Source organism: Corvus moneduloides, chromosome 3 (genome assembly GCF_009650955.1).
Source record: "Corvus moneduloides isolate bCorMon1 chromosome 3, bCorMon1.pri, whole genome shotgun sequence".
NCBI lineage: Eukaryota > Metazoa > Chordata > Aves > Passeriformes > Corvidae > Corvus > Corvus moneduloides.
Window position 1 is genome coordinate 68,088,905 of NC_045478.1, and position 27,877 is coordinate 68,116,781.

Here is a 27,877-nt window from a genome sequence, read left to right on the forward strand (position 1 = left end):
ATATGTCTTTAAAGTGAGAACCAAGTGACAATTTCAGAACAACTACTACAGTTTCTAGGACTTATTTAATTAGTTACAGTAACTTCAGGTGTAGGCAAGTTTGTTTTAAATTTGTACTGATTTCTTCAGAATGATTAAGAATCTGGAATCTAGACAAAGCATAGCCTGATTTGTTGATGTGCTCGTCACAAGGAGATGAGATAATGCTGCCGAATTCATTTATTTATGCACAATTACTTGTTTGGAGATATGGCAAAGGCTTTGTAATACCAGAAACTTATATTTGGCTCTTCAAAGTAAAATGCAATAGAGATTAGTTGCCAGAATATTAACATTTACTTAAGAATTTACTTAAAACATACAAACCAGCAAGGCCTGGTTGATAAAACAGGAGAGCAGGATTTTTGTTATTATTAGACTCAGATTTAACCTGAATACTAAAACTGGAAACAATACTAATTTCTTTATGTAACGTAGCCCTTTTCCATACATGGAAGATTACCACAAAGCCAAACAGACTTCTTGCATGTGTAAGAGGAGAATTTGGTTATGTCTACTAAGTTTTCTGTACTATGCAGTTTTTCAGGATAGCTTGACAGGTTAAACGCCCAGTCACAGACCTTATCTTTCATCTTACGAGTTTGTGTTAGATCCTAATTTCTTTTTCATATCTGATTTAATAACTCACAAACAATTAATAACTGAAATCTTTCATACTGATAATAAAATTTAGAAGGCTATAGAAATACTTCAAATCCATAGGTATATTCTGCCAGTTTTCCAAAGCAACCATTGCCTGATTATCATACAGGCTTTCTAAAATGTTTTAGTAATTGAGAAATCAGTTGCTGGTACTGTGCAGTGGTATTATTAAGACCTACAGGAACACTGGCACTTGCTCAGTACTTAAATTCTCCTAGATGCCTAGCTATTCACATAATTAAATACATTGTTAAAGATCTAAAACATTCAAAGTATTTAAAATCACAGTTCTCCATATAAATGAATGACCATATTACTGCTCTTGTGAAACACATTATTTGAAGTTAATACCACAATGATTTTTATTTCACATATCAAGAAAAATTGCCATAACAAATTCTCAAAGAATGTGTGAATGGTCCATATAATTGCATGTAATGGGATGTCACAGGGTGAACCTCAGAGGTTAAAAAATACTCTGGAGGAAATAAATACTGATCTTCATTTTTTCTTATTCCTAAAAGTCAAATCTTTGTGTTTCCAACATTCTTCTCACATTTTTTCTATTTTATCCCTCATCCTCAAGGGTAAATACTTTCCAGTACTGCACAAACTAGGACTGTGGTATCTGTTATATTTGATTTGTAGTCTCAATTACCCTCTTTTAAGCATGAGATTATTTCTTTGAAAAATTGGGAGAAATGTTTCTTGCACTTGGAAAGGAAACTGTTGAGGAATAAGATAATCCTCAGTTTCTTAGCAGCTCATTTTGAAATTTCACAGAGGTGTCTCCTATACAATCTTTATCCGGATGCTAGAGACAGCCTTTATGTCACCATAATCATGCAGCCCACCATCGTAAAGAAATCTGTGTAAAGCTGGACCCAAGCCCCTGAGAACCCTGATGTTTAACTGATTAAAATCTTTTATGAACAACTTGTGTAAAAATAAGGTGGGGTCAGAAGATCAAGACTTGAAGGAAGCAAGGAGAAACAGTGCTGATATAGACTTAATATCAGCAATTCTGTAGCAGTCAGACATTGACTTAATATCAGCAATTTTAGAGTCAGTATCAGATGGAAAAAGGTGCATTATTACAGATGTTTAAGATAGCAAGATACAGTGCAATTTCCCCCCATCATTCTCTGTACCCACCCTTTCCCATTTCTTCCTCCTCCACCCTTTCACTCCCTGTTTGCCCACGCCCTGCCCCACAATGGGAAGCAGAGCCAGGGCTTTTGGGTCAGAGACGACAAATTCTCTGTGGGTGATTCTGCTCACAGCCTGGGCTGTACCCAGTGATGCTGAGGAAAGCTGCACTCTTAGCAGAGCTGTGGGATCACTCGATTTGGCTCTCTCTGCTGTGGGGGTGCCTATAGGAAACAGAGCTCCAGGGTATGTGAGGTTTCCACCCCGCCTGCTGAAACAAGTCTGTGCTTCGGGATCAGAGGGAGATGGGTACAGTTTGTACTCAGGGTGCATATGGCAGGTGAACTGAACACTTGAATTTTGTTTTTTTTAATAATAAAAATCAAATAGATACATGAATTCATTCTATTCTAAGTTCAAGGACTCCCAATCCGTACTACACAGAACAATTTGCCATAACAAATTATTTATTTTATGAAACGGAAAAATTCCATAGTAGAAAACTCCATCAACATAAACTGCCTAAATAAATGTTTGGTTGTTCTGCAGTCAAATAACTAGATTCACAGACAAAGAATAGAACGCCCAAGTATTATATTTAAACTTTCAATGATTTCTGAGTTGATAAAGTAAATATTTTCTGAGTTAGAAAATCTGGAATGACAAAAGCTTGAATCTCCAACTTTTGAAAGATTTATGCACAGACAGGGAAGCCATTTCCAGAAAGTAGCCTTTAATACATCTGCTTTTCAGCCTGTGGAGAATACAGGAGTCTTACTTAAATGAGTGTTACTTACCTGACTTACATTTTACATACAATATTTTCATACTCTGCTGCTACTGCAACACACTTCGCAACATGGAGCAAGAGCCTTAAATAATCTCTTAGCTCACTAAGCTTAGTTTTTCCTAGGCTAGCATTTCATTTGGTATGAGTCTGAACATGATATCATGTTCCTATTTGGGATACAGAGTCTCCGAGACCATCTCTCTTTCACTCTCTTATCAGTCACAATCAGAAATGCTTCTGACGTCTTGGGATACATGAGGCTATACCTTCCTCTGAAGCCTGCCCACAGCACAGTGCATTGACTGCTTGTAATCTGCTCACAGATCAGAAGGACAGTGTAGTTGCAATGGTTCACAATCAGAAGAAAAAATATTTTTCCTTTGATATCTCAATTTTTTAAAATTAGTTAAATAAAAGATTATCCCTAAATGTAGTAATAAGATAATTTTTTAGAAGTAGCAAGCAGCTGCCGTGTATGTAATATAAAATATGGACAGAAGGGTCACAGTTTTCAAAATAAGCTCCCCAAAACATTTTAAAGACGTGGGTAAGTCTGAAAATTCTGAGCTTGGCCCTTAAAAGAATCTTTATTTAAAGGAAAAGTGTTGGGGTCACCAAGCCAAACTAAAAACTGTTTCTATGCCTCCATTTGTAAAATTAATAATGGCAAAGCCTCTCTTTAAAAACCCCAGCTTTTTCTTTATTCATCAATGTGTTCAGAAACATTCTCTGTCCAAGTGAGGGTTTTCATTAACACATCTTCTTATACCAGACTGTGAGAACAGTGAATGCCACTGCAAGCATGAAGCATGAAAATCACCTCATAATTTCTTATACCATACACGGTAATGTCACAGCTTAGCCTGGCGCTATTTCGTATCTGCCTGGGCTAAGACTGAGGCCATTTCCTTACATTACTGACTTTCCAATGAGCACCAGAACAGATTGCCCAGAGAGACTGTGGATTCTCCCACACTGGAGATGTTCAAGAATTGTCTGGATGCAATCCTGTGCCATGTGCTCTAGGATGACCCTGCTTGAGCCAGGAAGTTGGACCAGATAACCCACTGTGGTCCCTTCCAACCTGACCCATTCCGTGGGCTCCTCTTCCAGCTGTAAAGGACTACAGGAACTGCCAGAGGTTCATGGGCAAGATGTAGAGGAGCATTAATTAGTAAACAACATGTGTGTTCAGCAAGTACTCTGAAAAGCAGTGAGGGCAATTTAAGGGACCAGCTGAAAATTATAGCACCACTGGTGACTTAGTAGAAACATCTGGTGGTGGGCTGACTCTTCATAAAAGCTTTTCTGTTCTCCTTGTCACTGAAATCTACAGGTATCCTATTGCTCAGAACCACCCTATCATGCTCTACACTGCACATTATTTGTTGCCAGTGCAGACAAATATGTAGTATATCAAATGTAAAATGTGTTGAATCTCATCTCCTAAGAACCACAAGAACAACTGTATTGACAGCATTATTCGTATTTGATGTTTTAATGTAAATTAGCTAAACCAATTTTTTCTCTCTGCTGCACTCAAGTGGCACTTCTCTGCAGAACTCACTGGTATCACAATTCAGATCCCAGTTTGCCACAGAGGCGGACTTACTATTGTGACTTCATAAATTAATTAATATCATGTATACTTGCAACATGGGCAAGAACTCCCTGGTTCAAAGGCATTAGATTTGCTTGTGTTGAACTTAATAAAGAGTGAAACAGTTTAGGTAATGAAGAAGCTGTTAACATCAGATTGTGGCTAATTTTCTGTCTGCTACTAGGAGAAAGAGCATTATTTCCCATGCCAGAACCTATAAATCAGTGTGGTGAAAACATAATTTTAAGACAAGTGTTCTCGGGAGAAAATAAAGGTAGCAGATTCAAAAAGAAGAAATGCCCTTTTAATATACTATTTCAAAAAATGTCTCCAGAAACTGAGGAGTTAGCTCAGAGGATTCTGAAATTCTCTTAAAATCAGAGCTGAAGAAGTTCAATTGTCGAAGTGTTGTCAATAGTGACAATCACAGGGTGGTTAGAAAGACCTCTCTGATAATTGTTTTCTACGTCTTAAACATCAAGATCTCTTGAGACTTTCTTAGAAATTGGTTTGCTTATTGGCATCATCTGCTTTTCATCAGCTATCATAAAAAGGTGCAATGCCAAGCACGAATTGTCATTAAATGCTTTTAGCTTTACTCTTTTGTGAAATGTGAGTTTTCACCAATAGTTAGAAAATAGCAGAAGTCAGCTCCACCTGGTTCACATGAGTAGTAAACATGATTAAAATTTTAAAAAATTATTATCCAAGTGATGCTCTAAAACTGTGAATACCAATTTAAAAATTCTAAGATAATGAGACCAAGCTGCAGTGGCTTATTAGGTGGTCCACATAACTGTGAGGCTTCCCCCCAAGAAGCTTTCTGATCAGCTGATATATTTAAACATTATAATCCTCCCTTTGTCATATTATTGGATTTGAAACAATGTTTGATATGGTGTTTAAGCAAAAAATAAAAACCCAAGCAGAATCCAACACTCTTTTGCTCCAGCAGAGAAGCCCTAAATGGCTGAATTTGGGGGAGGGATTCCTGTAGTGCATATGAAAACCTCTTTTCAAATGTGTTTCGCAGTAAGAATAATAGTGAACTCTACAAGCAAATCTTCATGCAGAAATAATCTATTCAGCACTATAGGTATCCTATAAATAAAGCATGGATTCGTGATTTTTTCCCCCACTTATTTTGAAAACCACGTCTGTTGGGATGAGAGTGAGAAGAGGATTGTTGAAAGATTTGGAAATTAAAGGTTCTAGTGACCTCCGAGCTTTCAATTCAGGTGCTGTAAAATAAAAACTAAGCAGACGTTTCAAAATGGTCACTGGATAGGAGCCAGAACTTCACAGAATCATCAAAGTTGGAAGAGACAGTGTAGATCATGTAGTCCAACCATCCATCACTCACCTCTGCCCACAAGCAGGCACCCAAATGAAACGACATCTCTGTACCCCTCAGTCCTCACAAGTAAGGGGGACATTCTTAAGCAGCGGTGAGATTCCCATCCCCGCCCCCCTTTAAAATATATCTGAGCTTTCTGTTTAAAAACAACTATTCATTGGTACAAAAGTTGTTCAGAAGGAGATGCTTATTTGAAGAAAACACCCATCAGAAAATTTTCTTGGGTTCAGGACAGAACTCCTGGAGCTGCAGGTGAAGATCTGCCTGAAACCACCTTCATGGGCCCCTTCACCAGTGCAGAAGCTCGAGTTCCATGCTGGGGCTAAAGGTGGGGCTGTGGACTGTGGGTTGTCTCTGCCAGGTTCCATGAAGACAGAGCTCAACCCATAGGAAACACTGCAGTGGTAATCCACCTCAGGAAAGCTGACACAATCTAGGAAGGAACTTGAATCTTTTTCTCCCAGACCTTCTTGAAAGCACTAACAACAGGCTACTTCTGTCTGTCTAAGGCAGAAAGGGAAAACGTTTCCCATGCAACCTCTAACACACAGCAATTTTTCAGATCCAGCCATTTCATTTAGAGACTAAAGTGAATTTTAGCTTTTTTGAAAGCCTGGCCATTTCTATCAGATTTGATGGTGATATATAGGATGAACTTCACTCGATGTTCTTGTGTTGCACCGGTGTTTGCTACCATACTATTACAGAGATTATACTTTCATAGTGGACAGGATTGTTATAGTTTCATGGTTCAAAGAGACAGGATTTTACAATCCTACCACATGAAAAATTTCTTGTGATACAGCACAGGACATGTTGGTTCCTAAGCAAAATTACTATTTTTCTGTTATTCCTCAGCTTTTAAAAATATTACTCACATAGTTGTGTCCTTAAAACAGATCATGGTCTTTACTGAAAATGAGCAACATCAGCCCCTTCTGTATTACAAATATATACAGTTTTGCAGATGCTAGCACATAAGCTAAAAATTAACTGTGGGGTTGTGATTTCAAATAAAATCTGGTAAACATTTCTTCTCTGTGAAAAAGGGAAGGAAAGAAGGGGGCGGGGGGGGGTTAGAGTGTGATGGAAGGAAAAGAATGCAACACAGCTTCTGTGGAACCACAAAAGTTGCCGTGTGGTACCACAGTGCTGAGGAAGTTGTGGAAAACTGGTGTTAAACAGGTATGACACAAGGCTAATGAACCTAAAATTTGATCTAACCATTGAAGAGAAGGAATGTGTTTTAGTCCTGAAAGCTCAGTGTGTCTGATCTTTCACAGGTATAAACTGATGGAGTCCTGTTACACTCAGTGGAATCATGACATTTTACACTCTCACACAGCATTTCAATTTCAGTCTTGTTTTTATCTTTTAGTTGTTCTGCTTTTGAAAGCAGTTCTAGAAAAACAAACCAACTGTGCACCGGAGGAATTTGCTTGGTGAAAACATACATTCCAGTTGTATCTTTCTAGCTGATTCTTACAGTTTGTTCAAGAAAATTATACTTTTTAAATGAATTCTATTTAGTATTGTAAGAGCATTTTCAAGAGTGTTTTTTAGTAAGTGTTCTCAGATCTACTAAAGCAGAAAGCAACTCGCTGTCCTCCCAAGCCTTGAACATGCAAAGCTCCTCTCTCCTTCACTGATGTGTGCAAGTTCTTCTTTATTAATCAGGACTAATTATTGTTTTCCTGGCTGTCCTACAGTCTTCTAATGACCATATTGATTAAACTGGAGATAGGCTGCCTAATTACATTTATGATGGCCATTCTGATGGTACTTGAACATTGTTATTAATAGATACTTGGATATTATGGCAGTGAGTAAAACAAAAATGACTCTGCATAAGTAATAGAGAGCCAAGTAATATTCCAATATTTGTAACAGAAAGGGCCCTGGAAAATAGCCTGTTTCAACATGGTTTTCAGTTAACACAAAACCAGAAGTGTGCTTTCTCCATGAAGGTGTCATGCATCTGTTTTCATCTCTCTCTGGGTGTCTAGGTGAGGTCTCCTCCTCCATCCCAGCAGTCTGGTATGCACCAAGCCCTCATTCTGTCTAACCTTCTCAGAGGTTTAAAGCCAAGTGGTAAGTTGAGAAAGAGGCAAAACCAAATGTCAGGTGTTGCCCATCTTTAGTGTACTTCAGTGTGCAGCTGCATACATGCTCCTCTACGGAAACACGAAGCAGATTATGTCCTCTGGGGCTATGTAAGCAGAGGCCCCAGCTGTCACTCTATACCTGGATGACCATACATAGAGGGGAAAACAGCTACACCCTTTGGATGACAGCTGAATTCTTGAGAAAGTACTGAGGTGCTTCACGTCAATATGTGTTTGTTTCCAAAGCCCAGCAACCACCTGGGGATCCACATCTCTCTGTCCAAGGGATGAGTCCTTGCACACTTGGTGGTAACTCTGCCACCTTGTATTAGGACAAGCACCAGAGCTTAGCCAGTCTTTATATGCCCTGTAGGAAGTGTGCTAAGCTGGGTAGGGGGAAAGACAAGGATAAGAACATTATTGTACATATCCTTTCTTTCAGAAGTAATAAAGGGCAATAGCCAATGGGAGCAGGACGGATCACACAGTAGATCAATACCATCCTCCAGGAGTCTTCTAGTTAAGTTGGTATTTCTTAATTTCATTTTTACAGGTATGTATTTCTCTAAGCCATTCTTGAGTTGCTGCATATCCAGTCAAAACTTGCCTACCTCCCCCTTTATTCTTTGAAAGGTAATGATCATCCTGTTCAAAATATCTTTCCTATATACAGATGGGTTAGTATCATAGACCCTGCTGTGAACAACCACGCAGAAAATTGTATACAAGTCCTGACAGCAGTTGCCCCACAAGTGTGTTTTTATGCCACCATGACAATTAGCTAAACTTAATTTGACAGGAGATTCTGTGGTCTTCTTTTCAAAACCTTACACTGCCAGTATTAGCACACACCATAGTGAGGTATTAGTTGGTGAGTTTTCTCATACCAGAAATTTTTGTGGGTGACTAGTGCAAACCTACCAGCTACAGAAAAAAATGCCTCTGCAACTGCTTCCTTCTAAATATTTGTTTCTACTTTTTTTAAAATAACCTACTTGAAGAGAAGTAAATCTTGCTTCTTGTGTCTGAGGGCAATTCTTCTTTAGCTAAAATGTAAAAAATTTGTCTCTGTGCATGACTGGAAGAATCCCAACTGTTCACGCCCACCTATTAAGAGGAAGAGGTCATCAGCTATGTTTATCCATCCAGAAAACCTGGATATCTTATTTGGCTGGACAGCAAGCTAGCAGAAGAATATCATATGCCACCACAAGACTGTGACTTAAATAAGTAGCTAAACTGAGTTCTTATCCATCCTCACTCACAGCTCCTACTGGGAGGAAGAACAGAATAAACAAACACAACTCAATAGGACCCTTTCACTAGCTTAGTTTCTCTCATTTGACACTGTTTACATAATTAAATGATAGCCCTCTGAGAGACTCTGGACTTTTCAAAGAACAGAAAAAGTGACAAATGTATATCAAAATTACGGCATCAATGGACTGATGATACCACACTATTCAATGTGTGCAAAAGAAATGCTTGATTCACACAACTGCTGGTTTTTGAGATTTGTCTCTGTCACAAACTTTTCACTTACAGTTCTGTCACTGAAGTCTGGCTTCTGGAAATACACTCTCTTCTATCTGATCTGGCTCTGATTTGTAAATTTTCTACTTTAAAACTGGAGGCTTTAAAACAGATACCTATCGCTAGCCCAAACATGAGCACTGTGAACCCTTGCAATACATATTCTGAATCCCACAGTCTGTTACAGGATAACACAAATGACAGGGTTCAGAGCTTCAGATATTGTTTTCTAATGAAATTTTTTTGGAATGTCACTGTAGTAAGAATAATAGTAAAAATTAAATTTAACAGATCTCCACAGTTTCTGGAAGATACAGAAGAATTCTCTTTGCAAAACAACTTTGCAGAAGTTGACTTTGCATTTTCAAATTCTATGAATTAGTTAAATAAATTGTCTTAAATACAACAAATGCATTCTATCCCTCTAGTATTTATACAAAGCTAATACTTCTGATCTGAAAAACTCCTGCTACTGTCAGAAGGCATGTTATTTGGATTCCACTCATTTACTGTGAAACACAAAAGGTTACTAGCAGTCCTCATCTGATGGCATATGTGGTACCTGGCATTGTGACCCCTCTTCTCAGCATTATTTGTCTTTAGGTGCCAAAGTTGATGCACCTTGTGGTGGCCAGAGAAAGAAAAAACATCAGAACTTCTGAACTACTTTTGTACACTTAGGCTGCATCTGTGTCCCAGTGTAGTCAGCGTATAAACTCTAAATAACATCAATTCTACACCCTGAAGCTTGTGACTGAAAAGTGCAAATTTCACACTAGAGGTAAAGCCAATGTTTCTCTGGAAGTGTAAGAACTGATGTCCCTGCAAGGGTAAGCCACCTTGCTGGATGAGGAACAAGAAGAGTGAATTTTATAGTTCCAACATCTTCTACCCAATATGGATGTGAGAGGAGGAATACTGAACCATCATTTCATTACAAAAGACTTAATTTTGTTCTGGAAGCTGGTAGGACCCCAGCTGTCCCTTTCACTTTCACCCTGTGACAAGCACATGGAATGCTGTTATAATTTCGAGCATGAAAGTGGAGTAACAATGTGATGATGAACAATACTGACTAGCTAAGAATTCCTATTTACATGGGATATCTTCCTGGCTGCACCAAATGACTTATTATTCTGTTAGCCCAGAAACCAGAAGCAATCTCATCAAGAGCTTTTGGACATATATCTACCTTGATTTGAGGAGAGATTAAGTAGTAAATTTTTTTATGATTAAATAGAGAGGTGTCAGGTTTTATTATATTGACAGTAATCACTTGGTCAGTAGCTGGCATTTTTGCTTCATATTGCTTCTATAAAGCAAATTATCAGTACAAGAGCAGTATGCCTTAGAGTACAAGTACAAGGCAATTATCAGTACAAGGCAGTATGCCTGAGATTGAAAAATTACAAGAAAATCATGTATGTGTCATAGAAAACCAATTTTCAGACTATTTCTCATTAAAATATGCTTTAGGTATTGGTTGAAGAACCATGTGATGAGTGAAAAGGAATTACATATGATCAAAAGTCTCAAATATTCTTCATAGTTGCAATGAAGACACTGGAAAATCAGTCTGCTAACAATGACCTACCTAGAGGTCTGGTAAGGGCAAGCACAGGGTTCCATTTCAGAAGGGAAAAGGACATAAACAGGGAGGAAAGGGAGCTGCTGTTTTAATGATATATTTATATACTATTTTACACAATTAAACATTTTACAATTTACAAAAGTGATCTGCAGTATATTGGATTAGGCTCAGCAGAGTGTGCCTTGCTCTGATGGAATCACTGGAACTTCACTGGTGACAAGTCCTGTCCATCCTATGGAAATAAACTCAGAAGAAACAGCCATTCATGGCCCACGAAACTTCTGCAATACACAGTTTTTTGGAGACAATGTGAGTGCAAATGTCAGTAAGTGTTTCATCCACTGCAGAGAGGCCAACCTTGAATTGTATTTTTTCTAGATGCTGAATTGAGGTTGTTCAGAGGAAACATTGCAGACAAACTTTTCATACTAAAGCAGCAAAACTCATTTCCTCAGCTGAAGTCCACTTACCATATTTTCTACTAGTACCACCACTAGTAGTTGCTACGGAACACAGATGCACCAACATGTAGATACAGAGGCCAAAAACAAAGCTTCTCTGAAAACTGTTTATCAAGAAAAGTGAATAATTTGATTCTCAGAAATTATTCTAAACCAGTATCTTACAGATTGTCTTTTGGAAACTTGAATATATTCATATAGTTACAGGGTTTTTCCTTACAGAACAGGTTATCGTCTCTATAGACTGAGACACACTCCTAATTAAATTTACAAATTAACCATCTAAACAACACTATATTAGCCTTTCTAAACTTGAGGCTAGAGAAGTAGTACTTTAGTTTTTGAAAACGGCTGGCAGTTCATATAGTAAGAATTTGGGAAGGGCTGAGCAGGGGAGAATGACATGGAGATTACAGACTAACAGTTCATCCAACTAAGCTTGACTTTGGGTTGTTGGATGATATGAGAAAATATCTTCAAGCGTCTCTGAAGAGATGGGGCACTAAAGAGCTTATCTGTGACAAACCTCTTTGTTTCAGCAGTCATCAGTGAAGATACAGCAAAGGAAATGGAGGAGCTGCAGTTATGCATTTGCAATACACAAAGTCCTTGTTTTCCCACTAGGCACTGCAGAATAGCAATTGTCCATTCACAGCACATAGCACATCCTCTGCATTTCAGAGCTAATATTTTTGCAGTCCTTAAGCTAGCATGTTTCAGCCTAGTGTAGTTAATTTTTTTAACTCTATGGGATGCACTGTAGGAGCTAGGTGTGCTCATGTTCTTTTCCTTGTTAGAGAAATAGGTTTTTTCAGGTATAATTTTTAAAGTTACACTGAAATATTTTAAAATTGCAGAGGATGTATATCTACAGCAATGTTTCAAACAGAGCTATAAAAAGTCTCATTCCACAAATAGGAAAAATATGAAGACTGCTGGTCATTGAACATACCTGTATCTTAATCCAATTAACAACAGAAATCTCCTGTGTTGGCTGGAGTTATTTTTAAGACCAGTCATACACGCACACAAGCTCTGACAAGTGGCTCTTCCCCTTATAATTTAGAATCACACTCTTGAAAACAATGTTAGTTTTATGGTAGCAGTTGCTTTCATTTACTGCAGCACACACTGCCCACTGTAGTGCTGCAACACTCATTCAAGGCAGATCACTGGCTCATATATGAATTGAAGCTATACGCCATCAAACAGATGCCAGGCTACATCACTCCAACTCCTGAGCAAATTTCCACTTTTCTCTGTTAAGTAGCAAAAGCTGCGTGGAAACTGGTGTTAATATAAGACGACCAGCTCTCCCCCCTCCCAGTGAGGATCTGTTTCTTAGTCAAAGCTCAAGCTGCTTCTTAATCTTGAACTTCTGAACCCAAACCAAGTACAGCAATCTAAGCATTTGGTAAAAAGAAGAAGCAGTACATGTACTCCTAAAAATGAGGCCGATATCCTTTTCTGCTTGACCTGTTTATTTCCAACTCTTCCTCCCTCTGCTCTAACTCTCAGACAAACTCACAGCCCCCTCAGGATAGGAACAAGTTTCTGTTTTCTTGTCCCTTCATCTAAGCCAGCCAAGTCCCAGGTCTCCTGTCCTGCCACAGAGCAATAAGAAAACATACAGAAAAATCAATCACACTTTCCCCAGTGGGGTCAGAAAGGACTACCACAAGAGATTCATTCTGCAATTTTCTGTAACCATCAAATGGTTAAATCAACATAAGTCAAAATTTTCATCTAGTTCGAATTAAGAGAAAAGGGGAGGAAATTCAAAAACCAGTTGCTGTAGTAACAATCACCAGTAAAAATCTTTTCCACTAAATAATAGTATTATCTCCCTCTCCCCCTCACAATTTTAGTTTCCCTTGAAAAAATAATCATGCTGCCTCTTTTAGATTTGCTGTACATACCTCAACCATTAAACAAGACATTTAACCATAGTGGCAGTTCTGTGACCTTTGAATGCCGTGAAATCTCTAAGCAGTGCAGCTTGTTCATGAAGACTTGTACTGCAGAATCCAGTAACTGCATCCAGGATTGGGAATAGAAATAAGTAACGACAGCAAATAAAAATAATAATAATTTTAAAAAAATAAAAATTTAAAGAAAAAAAAAAAAAGAAAAAGAAAAAAGAAAAAGAAATAAAACCTCCCCAAGTCCCCCAACCCAGCCAATAAAACCACCTTAAGAAGCAAAAAGGCTCGGGAAGAGAGCGCACTTGGGTGCCGGGGTGAGGGCTGGGGTAGCGCGGAGGCTGCTGCAGTGTGGCTGCCGGTGTCAGCCAGCGCAGGCCGGGCGGGCTGGGAGGTGCTGTCAGTGCCACGGGCGCGGAGCGCAGACCAATCCCAGCCGTGCTGCCAGCGCCGGGGAGAAGCCTTTCTGTTTATGTTTCCTCATTTCGGGAGTGACGTCAAAGGGTTTAGTTTTTCCTCTGCATGTGCTATTAATTTTAAACGACTACTATGGGAGGAATGTGGCAGTGATTTAGGCAGGCTACCCTATGCAAAAAAAAAAAAAACCGGAGTCATGATTTATCTGTCCTGGATTCAGCTCAGAAAGATTTTATATCCAGAGGTACCAGAAAGATCCAAAATATACTCACAACGTGGTGAAAGGCTATAAATATGCTTACGTATATTTAAGTATTCTTAAATATACACAAGATGTTTTCCAGGGAGAGCTGGGTTATCTCTATGGGTTGTGGTGCAAAATCAGATCTGATTCTGCCCTTGCCCAACAGTAAATCAGGAACTGCTTGTCTAAATTCAGCAATGTCACACCAGTGTAAACCTGGCTAAAGAGATAAGACTGAGACTACTGTACACATCCTTTTATCAGTCAGCAGGAGCCACACTGCAGATTAGCAAACTTCTTTCATTACCCCATCCAAGTCACAGATGCAGTCACCCTTGAGGTCTGATCTGGACAAACAACCATTCCTTCCACCAGCAGACCACAGCCCAGCTGTGCTCGCCTTTGAATTCTGCTGAGGACCACCACACAGCCTTTTATTTCATACCAAAGTCCACATCAAAAGGCAAGAGGAAGGTAGAGCCTGGCTTTCAGTATAACCACACCATTGCCCATGAAGAAACCATGCCACTGAAGATTCAAGAAACAAATAACATTCATCAAGGTCAATTAGCATGGGCAACAAAGGCCAAAACAGCACAAGATAATTGATAGGAGGTCAGTTGACAACAGTAAGTGTTTCGTTATCTGCATCATTCTAATTTTATCAATTTGATCTTCTAGGGAATACTTTCAAAGAGCTCAGTCTATGAGGCACAGTTCATTTATAAAAAGTCTTAACAGTCTTAACAATTTAATTTTAAAACAGAGAGAAGTGCTTTTGAAAATGGGTAGGAAGAAAGCTCCCAATGAAGAAATCTCACCGTGCTTCACGAACGCGTACAAATGCATCCCCATGACCACTGACTGATTCTACCAAAATGCAGCTCCAGAGAGCCCAAAATATTTAATAATTTTTGCTTACTGAAACATCTGCCTGTGCCATCACTGCTAATGTAATCATGTTCACAACCAAATGCTAAGGGTTATGGGGATGTAAATGCTGGAATAACACATCGAAAAGTACTTAATAAATTAGAGATTAACAAAATCAGTCAGAGCACATGAAGTTCACTGACTGTACTTAGAGAACTGTATGAAGCAATTTGAAATGCACAAATAGAAATGTTATTCGTTGTGCACAGAAAATCATCGTGTTCATCTTCACTCAGCATTGGGGCAGCTGAGTAATGCACTTTGGGAATTGCACTTCAGGAACCAGTTTTGGGAATGTCAGCTGAAAATTAAATGGATTTCAGTGGGAGTAATCTGGAGTCTGTGGAGAAAGACTGAGATTGATATTGTTTAGTCCAAAGAAAGGAGAGTTGATAAGTATTCTTAACTATATAAAGAATATATTTCTCTGAAAGAAAATTAACAATACTAGATAAAGTTTATTCTTTGGCCTGGAGGCATTATCTGGCCTTTAAACTTTTTCACCGTTTATGGCAACATAGCTGCATCTGAGCTGGTTATAAGTCTCAGACTGTGTTTAGAAAGCAATCAGGGCAGTGTCCAAAATCTGTGAAGGTCTGTTCTAGAAACATGACATAGTAGATAATCAAGGTCCACTGTTTTGAGATGTGTTCTGGCTCTGTTTATTTTACTAGAATAAATCCAGACAATTTGCAAAGAAGGAGGGATTAAATTTTTCTCCATATGAATTTTGGTTAGAACAAGTAAACTGCAGCAGAGGAAATGTTGTTTTACTTCGGAAAAAGTAAAGGTAGAAGAGTGAAGTACTGGAATAGATGGGCTATGATAGTCTGCAGTGTCTTGTTACTGGCTATTTTTAAAAGTACTGTTAGTCAACTCGTTCATGAACAGTTTTGATATAAGTGATCCTACTGTGGAGTATAGATGTAAGAGTAGATTTTCAAATTTCTGTATCAGTCTGATTATTTTCTTCGTTTTGCATTTTAGGATCAATCTCATAACATTACACTGCATTTCATCAGTTAGGGTCCAAGTACATTCCAGTTTTGCACAAAGTCTTAGGTCTTGTTTCTCTCCTAAGTAAATTAAAGGTTACTTCAGCCTCCTGGAACCAAGTGGCCCTACAACAGTGAGTGGTCACTGTGGGTTTTGTGATGTAGAGGCTTCTTTGGTGAAAGGATAGAGAGTCTTGGAAGCACTTCTGATTGCAGTTTCTACTTAGACAAAGAATCTTAATGCCTGCATGAGTACATGCAGGTAAGGATGGGAATGATCTTGGTTACCTCAGCATAACCATGCATTTCCATGATGGAGTGGGAAGGACTGATGAGAAAAAATGGTCTCCACCTAGCAAAGAAAAAAATCCAGCACAGATTTGCTTATCTGATTTGACAGACACTAAAATATCCTGTCAGGCTGGTGATGTGCATGTCTAGATAAATGAGACCCATACTGGCCTAAACAAAAAAACTGTAAAAATGAAAACTCTGATTCTTTAAAAAAATGTCATTGGAGGAAGAAAAAGACAAAACAAAACAGCTGATGCTCAGCCTACACTGATGTAAACCGTATCTAAATAAATATAATGGAGAGAGAACACTTAAAGCAAGATCAAAATTACAACTAAATTGACATAACAGAAACTTGGTAGGGTACAGTCATGTGAGTATGTGACTGGAATACTAATGCCAAAGAGCACAGCTTGTTCAGGAGCAAGAGGAGGAAACAACAAGAGGAAAAAAGGTAAAGGAGATTATGCCTCGTATCTCACTGAGATGTTCAGAATGCAGCAGTAAACATGCATTGAAAGTTGGAGCAATAGTACAAAGGACAAGAATATAGGCATTGTTGGGGAATCTGCTGCAGATCCAGGCAGATAAAGTAGATAACTCTTTTTGTTAGCAATTAGCAGGATTGTCAAAAGCACAGAACTTGGCCATAATGGGAGATTTTAATCATGCAGTTCTTGAAAAAAAGAGCTGAGCTGGACTCAGACACCGTGGTTCCTTCTCTCTGGAATAAGCATTAGAGTATATATGGGAAGCCCTCAAATATAGGAGCCTGCCTTTTTGAGCAATCCTGCTTGATGAAATAACTTATTTGACTTCCTTTTACCGTCCTAATTCAGCATTAGAGATGCTTTAATATTTGGTTTTAGCTATTCCCCTCCTATTTCAATATAGGTGGAACACCAAGACATGTTCTCTCTTACCATGGAATGGCATTCCTCTTCACAAATCTACAATCCTTCCATTGTGGTCTTTGGAGTGGAAGGAAGTTGGATATTAGAGAGGCTGCTTAACTGGCCTCACCCAAACCACGCTCCTTATAGCCGGTTATAATCCCTGAAACTTATAAAACTAAATTCATCTCAGTGCCAGTAAAATTTGTGTTTGCATATGATAGAATGGCATGCACTGCGCATGGACAGCCAAAAAGATGGCTCCTTCCTAAGATACCTTCCACTTTCTTCCAATTGCTTTATTTCTACCCTGACCATCTTTAGGAAGGGCTCCAGAACTGGACCAGATATTGGTTTTCGTATTGCTGTCAGTGACATCTGAGTGGGAGCTGGGAATAAGGAGTGGAAAATGAGGCATCATTTTTAAGCTGCCACCACTGAGGAATGAGTTCATGCCTGACTCTCTTTCCACCTTCCTCCACTCCCCCCAAAATTGCTCTGAAGTGCAAGGTTGTAGATGCTACAGTGATTCCCCAAATTATTTCTACTTTTCCTTAGGGCATAAACATGTAAATCTGAGGACATTGAAAACTCTGTGATGAAAGTTGTCCTTTGTCAAATCTGTTGCAGCTTTCTTTGTCAGGGGGCAATAAAGGTGGACAAGTAGTGCAGAGTGACAGTGGCCTGATTCATGAAAAGAAAGGAAGGAAAGGGTTGGCACCCACAGTCAAAGTATAGTTTCAAGGAAGTTTATGCTTATCCCACCCCATAAATACAGATACATTACTCTTGGAGGTGAGTTCATGTTACACTGCAATTGCTGTTGGGAAACTTCTAAAGGCGAATTTCTCCGGGCTGAATAATGTGAAATTGTTCATCATGCCTAGATGTGAATGTTCTGTGCCTGTTTATTTACAAATCAATGCCTTCAGATTAGTCTTGTTGTAGATACAGTAGTTGGCTGGAAGCATCCTTGGTGCACGGTTTGTGGAACAGACTCCCTTAGAGTTCTTTTCTTCTCCTGGGATCTGTGTGATGTTTTTAGTGTGTTTACGGAGAGCCTGTGTGAACTGTAAGAAGCTGCTGTGGGCTAATACCTGTTCAGGGTTGTCTGAAATGACCCAGGGCCGTGTGACTCAGACAAGTGTGGAGGGAGGTAAGCGCATGATGTTGTTCAGAGTGAGGTGGTCCCCCCAAAGGAGGACACAGGTTGCTGACATGATTTAGTCCTTATTTATTTGACCTAAAAGCTGCCATGATGGTACATGGTTTGGACTTCTGTGCTTCCCAGTGCTGTCATAAGAAGATTACACTGCTCCCAAGAAAGATGTCTACCAAAAGGGAACGCTCTCCAGCTTTCTCAAAATTATACATCCAATATTCTGTCTGGCTTTCCAGCCTTGATGCTACCTACCTATTGTCAGACATCTTTTCCTATATGAGCTAGAAATTCAGCTGTTTCTGGCAAATAATTTCCCTCTAACTGTCCCCTGTGCCCTTTCAGAGTTCCCAATCTTCTTCCCATGAACTGCTGAGTTTAAAAAACAAAGAGTCTTTCTTTATGTCATTCTGTTCCTTTGAGCTTTCTCTTTCTACTTGGACAGTGCAAAGTCAAGGATACATGTATAGGAGAAAGGTCCCTCTCTCATAACAATTCTCCATCTCAGTCTGGAAGTGGTAGTGGACAACAGCTGTGATCTGAGCCCAGCTTTCTGACTGGGTTCCCAGGCCATTTGTGGGACTTTAACACATTTCTCTGGCAATGGAGAAGACCAAGGGCATTTGGGCAGACAGTCAGCACTGTGGATGTGTGAACAGCCTCCTATTTCACAGGGAAGAAAAGAAAATCTAGGCACATAGATGCCCATGCACTGGTACACTCAGGATTTAAGCAGGTGAAGTACTGAAGAAAGAAGGAAATTCACACAGTAGGCATGAAAGACCCTAAGTTACAGTAGGTGAATTAGGTATGAACGATCTGTGTATCCCTGGCAATATTTTTTCTATCAAGGCTAGGGAGGAAGTAATTAGATAGAAGGCTACTTCTGTGGTCTATAAAAGATTAACATATTACATTACTGTTCTGTAAAATTTATATTATCAGTATATTAAAATCTAGAAAAAAGGAGAAAGCTTCCAGAACTTTGACTTGGTTTGGTTTAACCTAAGAACATTTGGAGTATTGTAATATGAGTGGATTTTTAGAAAACATCTCCACTTACTTCTATACACTTATTCATAGATTTAAGTGATGGGAAATATCCCTAAAATAATGGATTTTTTTAAAATCAAAAGAGAATACAAATAATTTCTCATCTATGGACTAGATAGTTCATGTAAACAGCATTGGATGAGCTCAACAAGCATTATATAGGATGATGAACAGATCAGGAAGAGAGCTCCAAATGCCCATTGCCTTGAGGCAGTGATCTAGAATATTGTGTGGACCTTGATTTTCAGCAGATGTGACCCTTGAATTAATAAAAAAAATAACTGCATACATGAATGTTATTAACATATTTGGGCCTAGTCATAGCCTGGTTTCTGTTTTGCAGCATTTAAATTACTTTCAAAGGGTGTCAGTTGGATTACTATTGAAGAGGACAACAGCATAGAGTCAGGCCGCAGAGCAGTGGAAAAGCCCCCAAAGTCAGCATAAGCCATCCCAGCAAAGGTGTAGTTCGTACAGCTACCTCAAATGCTGTATACAGGCACAAAGGACTTCACCACATGGGACAAAGAAGCTGACACACACTTCCCAGGCATTGAAAAAGAAGGGTGAGAAAACATTGCTGTCAATGACTCATGTTTGTTTTAGTGATCAGACCATATGCAAAAACATTTTGTTTTGTCAGACCCAATACAATAATATTCGACATTTGATTTCAAACCCATAAAATTGAGAACAGAAAGGTGAAAATTTTAAGTATTTTTCCTTACCTGAAAGAGAAAAAGCTTTTATTTTGGCCAATGCTGAGTACTTTTGTCTTCACTCTATCGCTCATAGGTGAGTGGTACAATTTCCCCCTAAAAACCAAACATGTTCAGAGAAAATTTGAAGCCATAAAGAGCAGCAAGATCAGCAAATCCAAAACTTTATCCTTTTAATAACAGTTACCGATATTTCTCCAAATTCATCCAGCTCTGATTTGTGCAAGCAACTTTTTTTATCTCCTTTTCAGCCAGTAGATTATTTCTATGAGGCTCTTGGTGTTTAAAACAGTTGAAAAAGAAGAAGTAAACCAAAAGCAATGATTTTACATGCCACAGAGGAATTTGAAACAATATAAAAACAAACCAGATGCAATTCTGTATCAAAGGGTTACAAGCAGTGCCAGAAAAGTTAGTGTATCAACCAGCAAAACTGTTAAAGTAAAGAAGTACTGCAAGATAAAAAATCCTTGTTTATTTAATTGAGTATTTTATATTCTATGGTCAACAAAAAAGAAAAAATAGGAAAAAATAATCATATGGTAGTTTCCAATTCAAAGCCTCATTTTAATATTTAAAAATTTGTACTGCATCACTCTTTTAGACAGATAAACAAATGGGTAGATGCTTTCTTAAAATATACTGAGGAATATGGCAAGCAAATCCTAGGTTTTCATTTCAATATGTATGAACTACTAAGAGCTTCATTCTTGATTTTTCTGAGGTTTTTTTTTCTGATATCTATAACATTTTAGGTGAAGGAGAACTATTTTTACAACTTTCAATTAATTTTACTAATTAGGCATTTTACTAAGATTTTTAGAATTTGAAGATTTTTTTCTTATTTCCATTTTATTTTCTGTGAAATAGGCATTACTTGAAATGAAGCCGAAGCCAACATCTTCTATAAAGGATTATTTAATCTAACAAAGAGAATTTTAGTTTTCACATGAAGCTAATAATGATTAACTTTCTTATCCTATTGAATTGAAACATGGTAGTGTGATCCAGCAGGTATAGGTCTTGAGGATGAAAAGTATATTGAGACAAGTAAATGAAAATAATTTGGGTTTGCTCAGCAACTAGTACTTGCACATGAATGATGCTTTGCCCAGCTTTATAGCTGTCCACCTTTTTTCTTCCCCCTCACCTCCTCATTCCACAGCGGGCATCACCCCTGTGTTTTGAGATTCCCAAACAATCTGCAAGGATTAAATGAGCTCTCATCAAACATTCTGTGTAGTCCACAAACTTGCACTTATTTCATGAAGAGTTTAGTCTTTAATAGACAGAACTGAGCACAAATTACTTTTCTAGTTTATGTACTTATCAGAGAGAGTTAAAGAGTAAGTGTACAGTGCCTTGGCTGGTGCACTCCCCAGCATGATTACTGCACAGATTGAGTAGCAGCCTTAACTTCCTGAAGTCTTCAAGTATTTCATAATTTTATTTCATTACTTGAAATTGGTCAATGATAAAACTAGTATAATCAGATGGAAGAGAAAAACACCCCCAAGCCAAGCAAAAGGGACAAGTTCTCTTACAAACGAGAGTCAAATTCTCAGCAGACCTCAAAGTTAATCTCTTCCAGACTGAAAGGTTTGAGTCTTAATTTTTTGCATCTTTTTTTACCTCTTAGTGAAATCTTCTTCGTGCTATGTTGTCTGAAATTCAAGCCAAAATATAACTTCCACAGAAGGAGGACACTGTTGGAGTCAAAACTTTATTTCCTTAGCATCTCATTCAAAAGCATCCCTAATTACCATCACATACATGTAAAACAGTCTGAGAAGTTAAAGCATATGTAGCAGTGTACGGTCAATGACATTTATGCAGCAATAGATTGGTTGCTTTCAATGAATGGTGATGATTTGCAGTGGTTTTCTCTGCAGTTTGAGCTTTTAAATGAATCATAATTAGAGACTTTTTCAAAGAGGAAATTGAAACTAGTATGGATTCACTCAAATGCTAAAGATGTGAACACTAGATAAGGTAGGTAAGTCAGGAAAACAGTGGAAATTTATCGAAGATACATAATGCATAAAATCTTTGAATGAAGTCAATGGGATTTCACCATTTGCTTCAACGGATTACACCTGCTATACTTTATAATGATATACTTAGGGAGAATATATTCAGTGTTAACAGTGTAGAGATGCTAATCTTCACATTTTCACGTATATTCAGAATCTGGATGAACGGGCTAAGTAGTTTAGTAAGACACAAAGCATGTAAATGCTCAGCTCCTCTTGTGAAGGCAGACTCATTAAGGACAAATACAGGTTGCTTTGATGTTGTGCCAAGCATCTGTAATTTTGTAAATTACAGAATACAGTAACATTTTGAGACAACTTGCCTTGGCAATGACATTGATTTTCTGTCAGCTGCTTTCTTCCTTCTTTTTCAGTTCTTGAATTCCAAACATCTCTGATCCACATCTTCACAGACCTTAACCAAGACCATGGCTTTCTACTGGGTTTCTAGGCAATAGATGAACTTGGGTGGTGGAAGTCATTATTCCCTACGTTCCTCAGCCTACATAGCACTTGGAGGATGCCTCCTCTGCACTGATGTGCTTTCTGGAGCTGCTTCATGTACAATTAAATTGCTCTTGTTGTGAGAACAGTGACTTCCAGGAGAAGCATCTCCTCTGACAGTCTGACTTCATCTACACCATCCATCAATATATTGTGTTGATTTAAAACTCAGGTTGTATAAGAACATAGGTTACTGAAAAAGTGTCAACCTAGGTTACTTGTTTCTATGTGTCATTTATAGGCAAAATGTAGATTATCTTACCTAAATCTTAGATTTTAATTATGTTTTATGCTGTCTTATTTATACATCTATTCCAGACTTGTAAACAAATGCAAATGATGATTTGAAAAGATGGTTCCTTTCCTATACAATGCTATACATACTAGGAAACATCTTTTCCAATTTTTTTAAATGTAGAAATGTTATCAGTTGGTAATTCTTGTAGGACATCGGAAAAGTAAAGTCCAGTGACATTAAATGTAAGAAATTACAAATATATATTTTTGGTGGACTCATTATACATTAAGTAAAAACTTTTGAGGACAAAAATGTGGTCCCAGGTGGGGAAAATAACAACTACAACAGTTACACACAGATCTGCCAATATGAATATTTCCGTTTACTTGCATCAGAGGCCTGTATTGATACAGCAGTAATTACAAAGTTGTTCCGGCATTCAGCCACTTGACTACATTAAAGATAGGACATAGTTACCAAGATCCCCTATATTTTGGAGTCCATGTTTCTCCTTTAGAGCAATTTAAGCTGACTTTTTAATGGCATCAAGCAGGACTTCAATTAATGATCCCTGTTACTGCATCTGACCCACCCTCCTCCTGCACACACACTTTTGTTTTATGAGCAAGACTCTCTGTAAGCTCTCTAGATTCAGCCTGTGAACCAGGCAATTGGTGTCCCTGCTTTGCACTCTTAAAATATGCAATCCCATTCCCAGATGCTTGCAATGCCAAGGTACATAAAATGTAGCTTTTATGGTCCTTCTGTCTGAATGTCACTTTCAGAGTCACAAGGTTTGCTAAACACATGGAAATATGTTTTTACAACTAATATCCAGCAGTAACTTTTAGGAATTAAGGTCAAGCCAAATTAGGGGATTTAATCCATCTTCTAAAACTCAATAAATATTAAAATTATAGCTAAATAAAGACTATTAAAATTAGTTTCTGTTCTGTGCAGTTGCCAGGTATGGCTACATATCATGTGCTTCTACAGTTTGGTTCATACCTGAAACTCCGGGTCATTGTGCAGTAAAGAGGTAACACAGAATCAAAATACTAGGAATTGCAGCTGTAATGCTCAAAGAAGCCCAGCCACTCACACTGAAGTGCAATTGCCCTCTATCTAGGATATTTTTCTGTGATAACTAAAATCATTAAGCACCATGAAACAAACAAATTTCTAATAAGGGCAAACATGACATAAATGGAAACCACTAAAGAGCAAAAATGAGCAGACAAGAGAGAAAATATTATTATCAACAACAAGCACTGTGAGGAGAGAAACATATTTACCTGGTCCTGAATCTTTCCAATGTGTTTAGCTTCTAATCCTAAAGGCAAAATGTCACACCCATGAGATACATAAACAGGCTAAACATGACCCAGATTAAGGACAAAAGCAAACATGGGCCTGCACTGATACACACAAATTGAGCTCAGTGATGCTCAGAGATTAACTCAGCTGCACATTGAGGATCAGGAGAGATTTGACAGCCAACGCCTTGTTAAAACAGCAGCAGCATTGCAGACCACTCTCACAAACTGAGATACCAGTTGTCTGATGAGGACTGTGAAACACACGTTGCTCTAATCAATCTGGTTGATCTCTTAACACGAACAGTGACTTTTATTTCTGAAATCCCAATTTAGACTTCCCTGCCTTCACACAAAATCCTCTTTGATTGCAGCTCTGCATACTCACAGGCACACAAACACATACAACCATGTATTTCTTACTCTTCTACAAAATGTCATTATTTACCATTATAAAGTTCAAATGATCTTTATCGTATTCCAAAGAAAGGTCACTATTTTATGAAAGTACCTATTCCTTTTTACCTTGGTTAGTCACCCTCTGGAAACATTGTTTTGTGAAGGTTTCCTTTCACAAGGAGACTCTGAACTTTGTGACTTTCTTTCAGTCATCTACACCATCCCATCCCTGGAATTTCAAGGTCAGAGGACAGTGGGATAACATCTTGCAAAGTTAGCACAGGTTTAATGAGAATTTGTTAAGAACTAAACTTTCTTTAAAAACACTGGACATCAAATGAAGGAGCAATTCTTTAACACAAGATGCTTTTGTATGAGAATGTCTTTATCTGCATCTTCTGTTTTCACTGCTGTCTTACACACATTTGTAATTGCCCTATAAGAACAGATAGAGGCAACAAGCAATTACAATTATTATGTGAACTGGTATTAAGGAGTAGAAATGGTACTGGATGAAACACTGACATTAGAGAAGACATGAAGATTTGGTTGATATAAGAAATGGAAGTTTGGACTCAGGGACTTACATTTTATTCACAGCATGAGGCAAAACCAGACAGGTTTTTTTATTGTCTGTTGGGACTATAAAGTTATGAGAAAGATTTTCCACTGTGACTGGGTGTGGAAGCACTAGAAATCTCCTGAGAAAGCATCTTCTGCCCAAACATGAAAAGCCCAAAAGACTTGCCTGGATGAACTTTGATACAGCACTATAATGAGCACGTGTCTGGGAAACAACACTGGATTCTGAGGTTTATTGCATGTCATTCATCTCTACCTCACTAAAGAGTTAGAGGAGCGAAAGGGCTCATCTGAGGTTTGCCACCATCCCTGTATCCAAACTTGTGCTCATGTATTGTACTCCAACTTTTTAGTTCCACTGTGTAAAATGAAGCTCTTGTACAGTTGCTGCTGCAGGAGGTTAAAAGTTCTTGTAGTAAATGGACAAAGGAAAGGAGAAATAAGAGCAAGTATTAAGCAGAGAATATAAAATCTGGCTTGGGTTGCATTCTGCCTAGGACTTGAATTCGTCCACTACATGACTGCAGGAAGATCCCGCCATGCAGCTTTTCCCCTACTCCTGCCAGATATATCCAATCATAACACAGCTTGGTTCTCCCTTTGACTGCTGTGGTGCTTTCCCAGGCTGCCCATGCATTGTAGAACAAATGGTGGGACATCTCACAAGCCTTTAGGATCCTGCTGATTGCACTTGTCTGCACAACTTTGCATTTCTACCTTCAGATCCAGAGCTCAATAGGAAATGAGTTTGGGTAGAAAGGAATTATAGGAGAAAAAGCAAAGTATTGTGAGAAAAATGTAAGCAGTCAGTTCTCTCTGGTCTCTGCATGGATCTGAAAGTAGAGTTATCCTCCCCTATCTGAAATACAGACAGTTTCTGAAGGTCTCTGAAGAACCAAAGGCAAGGTTTGCAAATCAGAAATTTGCCAAACATGATGTTTGCTGTCTCCCTCTCCAACAGAAACAATGTTTTCTGGTTCTCCCTGACTACAAATCTAGAGGAATTTATAAGTTTGCTCACAAGTTTGGAAAGGAAATGCTGTGGTGTGTGCTACACAACGTCAATCCAGGCAGATTCAGGCTGCCCATGATGGCTTTGCCCATACTTTGTGCTGCTGCTGAATGAGCCAGCTCAGACATGAGCATCACAGAAATGTGCCCAGGTAGACAAGACCTATATGAAACACCTGAAATGGGACTTTACTCCTTATTATGGTAAGTCATAAAGCCACTTTGAACAGCAACACACAGCTACCTATAGAGTCCCTGGCTGTTTTTCTGAATGATGGCACAAGCTGCAGCTCATCAGTAGCCATTGTGTTCCCCAGAGGCAGGATTCAGCTGGGGAATTGGTGGCTTGTTTGAAGTTCTTGCAGACAATGCATTAACATTGCTGTGAATTCACATTCACAATGCATTCCAGAAAGAACAGCTGGACCCAGCAGTAACTACACTCAGTAGTATTAGTAGTAGCAAATGGCTGTAGTTGAGATAAAATTTTTTGTCTATAGTGTACTAAAATACTGAAAAGTAGTTTAAATTCAAAAAGTATATCCCACTAGCACTACACACAACAACATGAAACTGTTTCCTGTCTCAAAAAGTGGATCACATATTTTGCTTGTGTTTGCTTAGCACCCATCACTGTAAAATCCTGGTCCATGACTCACAAAGCACCAGTAACAAGCAGAAATTTCTTCTTGCAATTCCTTGCTGCATTCTCTTATTGCAATGTGATATAAGAAGACAGGGATTTCTTTGACCATTCCTACTTAGAAAGCATTTGAAAGTGTGATAGGCATCCACATTCAACACTATTAATTTTTTTGCTGTTGAAGATTTATTATTTACTAATATTATACTAAAATTATTAATTAATACCTATTAAGTAAAACAGAGGTGCTCATGAAAATGTGCCAGGCACAGAAAAATTCCTTGCATATCAGTTCAATGGAAGTGTGAACTACTTTGATGGCAAGACAGACATAGCTTTGGCTGATACCCTTAGTTCAACTGAGACACTTCCATAAGGCCAACTGTAAATTTATTCAGGACTAGAGAAAGCTACTATTTATTAGATGTGTACAAGCATTACTGGGAAAGAGAGGTAATATTTAAGCTTTTGCTAATATAACATATGTTTTATAAATCTGAAACACATTAAAGCTGGTATTGCTGTGGAAAAATAGAACAGGATGATGATAATTACTAAAAACACTCATTACAGTAATCAAGAGTAGTAAAGGTCAGGCAAATGAACAACATTCAGAGAGAGAACAGGATATGAGACACTTACTTCTCTGGACGGAGGGCAGGGAAAGAGATGGGAGAAAATGTTAAAGGGGAGTGCAAAGGAAGGAAATGTGAGACAGAGTGAAAAGACAGCAAGTCTGTGTCATTTACGTCACAACTGCCTTAAACAAGAGCAGCCAGGAAGATGCTTCAGAATTTTTCCATTTTGGTAGCACTGAAATTATTTATGTATGAAGTTTGTAGAGAATCATAGAGTAGCTGGAGCCACCTACGATAAGATCATAGTAATTTGGTTTTAGAGTAAAGCACAGATGTTTGAATTCAAACACATAGAACTTGGTCATGAGCAAGATGACAAAAGGGGAAACTGATGGGAACAAAATAAACTGGAGAAATCTGATTTTGTTACTACAAATTCCTCTGAATGGTTATGAACATTGTATCACTCAGTCCTTCCAGGGACTTTGCATCAGTCTGGCTATAAATGAAGGTGGTCAGCAGTTAGAGGGATTTTCCTTCAAATGCTCCAACAAAATGTTACTTGATCTTTCTCCTAGGCTACAAAAGAATTCTTTTCCATTTATTCCAATCGAGCCTGAAGCTCTCCCTCCTCCTGCAGGTCCTCGACAGTTTCT

At 38.4% G+C, this 27,877-nt stretch overlaps 1 protein-coding gene across 2 annotated transcripts in view; it reads right to left on the minus strand.

Moving 5' to 3' along the window:
- PDE7B (phosphodiesterase 7B) overlaps positions 1–13,635 on the minus strand; it is a 171,481-nt gene extending 157,846 nt beyond the window's left edge. Inside the window, exons 1-2 of one of the 2 annotated variants that reach the window (XM_032102112.1) lie at positions 13,516–13,635; positions 13,208–13,322 (exon numbers count right to left, since the gene is read on the minus strand). In XM_032102112.1, coding sequence (XP_031958003.1) covers positions 13,208–13,228 — 21 coding nt within the window. In that variant the 5' untranslated portion in view covers positions 13,229–13,322; positions 13,516–13,635. Of the gene's footprint in view, positions 1–13,207; positions 13,323–13,480 lie in introns of both variants that reach the window. The other variant, XM_032102111.1, reaches the window with a different exon arrangement.
- Positions 13,636–27,877: the final 14,242 nt, after the last annotated feature.